This window comes from Halichoerus grypus, chromosome 4 (genome assembly GCF_964656455.1).
Source record: "Halichoerus grypus chromosome 4, mHalGry1.hap1.1, whole genome shotgun sequence".
Lineage (NCBI taxonomy): Eukaryota > Metazoa > Chordata > Mammalia > Carnivora > Phocidae > Halichoerus > Halichoerus grypus.
In genome coordinates this window covers 165,639,913-165,645,912 of record NC_135715.1, presented here as the reverse complement: position 1 = coordinate 165,645,912, position 6,000 = coordinate 165,639,913, and the positions used below count along the sequence as shown (strand labels likewise).

At 49.6% G+C, this 6,000-nt stretch overlaps 1 protein-coding gene across 7 annotated transcripts in view; it reads left to right on the top strand.

Annotated features, from left to right (window-relative positions):
* Window positions 1-2,083: 2,083 nt before the first annotated feature.
* The window catches only part of KLF7 (KLF transcription factor 7), a 91,243-nt gene continuing 87,326 nt past the window's right edge, over window positions 2,084-6,000 (top strand). For 5 of the 7 annotated variants that reach the window (XR_013447332.1, XM_078071244.1, XM_078071243.1 and 2 more), the window contains exon 1: window positions 3,300-3,865. Coding sequence is in view for 6 of the 7 variants with exons in the window: in XM_078071244.1 (XP_077927370.1) it covers window positions 3,764-3,865 (102 nt within the window). In the remaining variant the exon portion in view is untranslated. Of the gene's footprint in view, window positions 2,156-3,299; window positions 3,866-4,161; window positions 4,270-6,000 lie in introns of those variants that run through there. The other 2 variants (XM_078071240.1, XM_078071242.1) reach the window with 2 other exon arrangements.

Here is a 6,000-nt window from a genome sequence, read left to right as displayed (position 1 = left end):
ATGATCACTCCGTCACAAGATTGTGGTGAAGACCAGATGAGAACATGTACAAAATGCCAGGTACAGAGAAGGCATTCAATATGTGGTACTTAAAGCCATGCTGTTTATTTTTGGTTTGTCTAACTGCCAAATTTCCCTTGTGATCTTAATTTGTTGATTATTTTGTACATTCAGATTCTTTGCATGTGTTTTGCAATGAGAACCTGGGGTCTTTCGGCTATAAAAAGTAGCTAAATATGACTGATATTGAAAATGTGACTTTAGGAGTGCCTCATTGCATAAATCTCTTAGAAAGAATTCTAAAATATTCTATAAAGCTTTGAAAAATGTCAAAATGAGGTCTTCAGGATTTATATTGTAAGATTTTGGTTGAGTTCTTCTTTAAGTTGGATGAATGACATTTACATGGAGAAAAACCTCAAAGGAAGCCCCCCTTTTCCACACCCAAGCATTTTTATAAACAAATCTTGACTTAAAACAAGAAACTTAAAGGCTTTCCCCACACAGAGATCCCCATGCAAAGCACAGTCTTGAAAGTCACATGCTTCTGGATTTGAACCCCTGCTCAGCTGCATCCTAGTTGTGTGACCTTGACCAACTTAATATTTCTAAGCCTGGGTATTCTCATCCATAAAGCTGGAGGTAACAAAAGTACCTATCTCAGGTTGTCATGAGGGTGAAACGAGACATTGAGTATAAAAAACGTTTATGTGCCCACACAGCCTGGCACACTGGAAGTGTTTAACTAGTTAACTATTATCTGTAAAATCTTCAAACTTACAAGTTAACAAGAATGTCATATTTTGTTCAAAAATGGTAATGGTGTAACACAAAAAACAGAAATTAAGTTCACTTGAGTTCAAACATCAAATTATATGCTTTGGCTTTGCCTTGCCTTCTGCCTCTTGAGTTCCCTGTTTAAGTTCCTTTCCTTTCCTATTCACTCAAGAACTTGTTTTCTACACCAGGGCTTTTCAATGGTCTCTTCCCCATCCCCCCCTTCTCTCCTCCCCCCACACAATAGGAACATTACATTTGTAATACTTATTACAAATTGGCAAAGGGCTTCTACCTCTCCTCTTTCTCTAAGACTCTGGTATGTCCCCCCGTGGGTCTGATTAGCTCAGATATATTATTTAGTTTACTTAGCTAAAACCAGGAGATAATGATGGCTAACATTTAGTCCCTACCTAATAGACCCATATACAATGCTAGGTGAGTTACAAATGTTACTTTGATTCTTCATAACAACCAGGCAAGGCAGATACCACTCTTTATATTTCTGAGATGGATAATTAGAGGGTCTGAGCCAATAAGCTCAAAGTCACATGGCGAGTAAGCATCAGCACCAATGACCATAAGGATCAAGTTAATGCATTAATTGGGATATGATGGTTCTAAGTGGTTTTCTACTTCTGGGAAAGGCCCATCTGGCCTTTCAAAGAGAGGCCTTCTCATACTGGTGCTAACACATATGTGTGCTAGCATGATATCACCTTGTTCATGTATGACGTTTAACCTTTTTATACCATTTATCCCCTAGCACCACAAATGCGCTTACATAATATTAAACGCACTAACATCTTTGCACATCCCATGCACATAAACTCCAGCAAATATGCCAGTTAGATTCCTACAATGGATGCTGTAGATCTGACCATCAGAATTCCAGACATCACAAAGTAAATAAACTAGACTTTCCTCAAACCCAGTAATTCCTTCTTAATTTCCCCTGGCAAGTACTGATTTCGAATTGTGCTCGTTCTATAAGGCAGAATTTTGCAAATATTATGATATGGAATCCCACATACTCAGAAGGAGGGAAAGCTGAGAAGGGCGATTAAGGTCGATGTGTTTCTTTCATTACGGGTAGAATTAAGTTTCTCATCTGAGTAAGTACCGAATTCTGCAGTCATTCCAAAAATGTAAGCTCAGCTCACAGAGCATTTTGGGGAAACTTGAATGACACTAACCACATAAGGTCAAGCACACAACTGGTCGACCCTAAAAAGGAAGAAAAAAAAAAGTGCGTTGTGCAAGGTTTTCATCTAAGAGATAAGAGTATCTGTCTATGTATTTCTCTATGCCAGCTCCAGAGTCCGATCCGGTTCCGCCCCTCACCACCGCAGCTCGGCAGCCACTTGGGGAGCCTCAGGTTTGAGCCCCCCTCCCTCCCCAATAAGCTGCCGGCTTCTGCCTGCGCCCCGCGTCTACCCGGGCGCCTTCCGTTCTCTCCGACTCGCACTCCAGCGAAACGTCCCTTTTCGAAACTCTAACTGGGAGACCGCCTCCCGGCGCGGCCGCCCGCGCGGGGTCCCAGCGCAGGGCTGGCGGGTGGTGGCGCGCACCCGGGCGCTGGCGGGGCGGGGACTGCGCGCCGCGCGCGTTGGGGGGGGGGGCGCAGGTCGCTCTCTCGGCGCCGCTCCCCTTTGTTCGGTTCCATTGTGTGCCACTTCCTCCTCGGGCGCTTCTTCCTGCGCCCTGGCAGCCTGTGGGCATTTTGTGAAGGGGCTTTTGGTGACTTTTTCTTTTTTTTCTCGGTTTATTTGTTAGTAAGTGAGGCCCTCCTTTGCCCGCCTCTCCCTCCCGGCTCTCCACCCCCGGGCCCCGGAGCGAGGCAGAGTGGGAAGTGTCAGTGCCTCCTCCCCCACCCCCGACGGCGGCTCCGCCGGGCTCCCGCCCCGCTCCTCCTCCAGGAGGCATCCTAACCCCGCAGTCTGGACTTTCACCTCCAGACCGGCCGCGTCCCCGCCAGGACGGCGACACGCGACCCCGCCCCTCCGAGGGACGCAAGCTCCGGGCGCCCGGGCCTCCACCAGGCATCGGAGCGAGGGTCGGAGGCCGGCGCTCGGCCCAAGCCCGGCCGCCTCGGCGTCCCAGGAGCCGGCGTGAGTGTCGCCGCGGCCCTCCCCGTCCCTCGCGCTCGCGCTCGCGCTCCCCGGCCGCCGCGCAGCCGCCTCAGCCCCCTTATATAGCCCTCTAAAAATAGCTCGCCTCGCGCCGCCTTGTAAGGCAGCAGGGAGATCCGCAGTCTGCCAATCCGCGCTCGCCGCCAGAGCCAAGCCCCGCCCCGGACCCCGCTCCGCGCTCCCCATTGGTCCTCAGTGACTTCATGAGCCCCCTGTTTACCTTACATGGTCACACGCGGCCTAATGGACGCCCTCCTCCGAGATCCCACGGCTGCGCGGAGAGCCGGGCGGAGGGGGGAGTTTGGGGAGGGGGAAGAGCAGGAGGAGGAGAAAAGGAGGGGGGGAGAGACTACAAACTAGCAAGGATGGGGTGGGGGGTGGGGAGGGAAGGGAAGGGGGGGAGAGAAGCGATCGCGAGAAAAAAAAAAAATGCAACCTCCCAAAATAAAGAGCAAAGATTGCATTAGGAGCGAACAGCGCTGCAGAAATAGATGGCAGCTTCGTGTCAGTGAGTTTGCATCCCCCTTCCTGATCCACGAGCTGGAGTGATTAGAGCCCTGGAAGGGAATTGTTACTCCCGTGGAGAAGTCCCCTTTTCCTGGCAGCCGTCTGCACTTGTACATGCTGGATGCCTCTCTCCATCCACCCCACTCACTCTCTCCTCTCTCACCTCCTCTCTTCCTCTCTCCTGCATTGATTTTTTTTTTCCTTTTTAGTTGACTGAAACAAAACAAAACAAAAGGGCCACTGGATGTCTGCCTTCTTGGGGGGTGAGCCAGACAGACTGACAAACAAACAGACCCAACTGTGTTCGGGGGAGGGTTTCTCCTCCCGTTTTGCCCGGCAGCAGCAGCATGGACGTGTTGGCTAGTTATAGTATATTCCAGGAGCTACAACTTGTCCACGACACCGGCTACTTCTCAGCTTTGCCATCCCTGGAGGAGACCTGGCAGCAGGTGAATGATTTAAATTACTTGTGTAAATCGTGTGGTGGCGGCGGAGACGCAGGGGCTGCGTTGGTGTGGGCTTGGGGTTGAATTTTTTGTTTGTTTGTTTTATCCCCCCCCCCTTTTTTTTGGCTGTTTGTTGTTTAAAATGTTTTCGGAAACAGTCATCTGCGCTTACCTCTCCACCCACCCTCTAACCCCTTAGTGTGCTGAGCTGAGCAGCCGGTCTGAGCTGCCTGCGTTTCAGTCACCAACACACATCCTTGCGCACACGTTGTCGGGCTCACTGTCCCCAGCACAGACCTGCGTAACTTCTGGGGTTCGGGGGAACCGGGTGGGAAGGTGGTTTGGGGCTTTATGAGCTACTGATGACAGGATACTGCGTCCCTACATGCCTGAGCTCTACCTACTTGGTACGTTAAATCAGGTTTAGTTCTTTCAACTGGTGCTGAAGACCGTCAGATGGGGGTCAGGAGGTAGGAGTGTTTTCCCAGTAATTAGCGCGTGACAATAAAAGATAGAAACTTGATTTTGAGATGAGAAGGTGGGCAGAAGGGAGAGGAGCCCAGTGACAAAAGATACTCAAGGATATCTAGGAGGAGGAAGGGAAGATATATCTATCTAACGCTGACCATGCATTGTAGATTTCCCCAGCGCAATGCCTCTATATGTGTCCTTGTTTCTCTTTTTTGTTTGGGGTCCCTCCCTGGTTAGAAGGCACACAGCCTCTGACAAAGGGTGGTGTGTGCGTCCATGCCTCTGACTTTGTCTTAGAGGACTAGTTAAGAAACTCCTCTGATGCTGAAGGGCACTGATGCCAAGTTGGCTAGGCGTCCCACTGAGGGCAAAGTGGGTCTGGTGACAAGTTCACTGGGCTTTATGAAGTCGAATAAAGAAAGTGCTGGTCAGTGGAAAGTGCTAGATCTGCTGCGGAAACAGTCATTTTCTCAGCAAGGATTAGGAACTGCTGAAGGGACACACCGCAGGAAAGATGGTGGGTGGGGGGCAGGGGGGTATGGGTATTCTTTAAAAATACTCCAGTGTGCACCATGGAACGTCCAAGAAGACAGTCTGGATTTGCACATCGGAAGTGTGAACTCGCACAGTCCGTCTTGAAGAAACCAGCCTGCCCTTGGGGAGGACTGCGAGAGGCTTGGTGTGTGGCTGCTCATGTAACTTCGCTCAGTGACAGCAGCTTGTTAAGGCTAATGAACGGCTGAATTTCTTCTGCCAGGATCCAAAGCGGGATTTGCCAGCTTGAGGCTGGGATGTAACAGTTGCTGCTTTAGCGAGTGAGGTTTGGCTTTGGGTATAGGGAGCAGAGTGGCAAAGCTGATCCTCTGACTGTACCTTTGTTACTAGTTGCTCTTCTCCCCTGATTAGAGGCGGTGAGTTTTCCTCCTGGTGCTGGCCTCTGCTGTCTGTGTGGCCACCATCCGTTGCTGCCCAAGGATGCTGGCAGAGACCCTCGACTTTGTCTCTGAGTGCACACACAGTTCACGCGTTCTTAGTGCAAGGCATTTCTTCAGTGCATCCTTTCCCCATCCCTAATGAGACTGTCTCATGAAGGGTCTCACTAGATCTTTTCCTCCTTTTATTTCACATGCTAATGAAGCCAAAATGTTGCTAGAATTTCATTTTCTGAAATAGCTTTCATTTCACATTGTCAGCCCACTGGTGTCAAACTGGTTGCGTATTAACAACTGTCTAGACAGGTTAGGGTAGGGAATCTGTTGATTTAGTCAGCCTGCCCAAGGCAGCCCTTGTTTGTGACTAACTGTTAAGCAGTGTTGGAGGGAAGAAAGTTGGCTTTATTTGTTACAGCGTTCCCTCCTGATGAATCACACAACTTTGTTTTGGTTCAAGTTTTCACAGTAGTAAAGCCTGCTTTTGGGGAAGGCCTCTCCAGAGGAAACCTGCTTTTCTAGATCTGGTTAGACCATCCAGGAGAGAGTCTGGATCTGTAAAGAAACATCACTGGTTTGATAATTAGGGATGTATTAGATCTATTGTTTCCTCCGAAGCCTCCTGTGCTTTTCCTTTCCCCTCCTCCTCTCTACTTGCCTCCATCAAGGAACCTCTAGCTTAGTTTCTATCTGCAGGCCAAGGAATCTCAGCCCCCACTTCCCCACACCTCCCTCCTT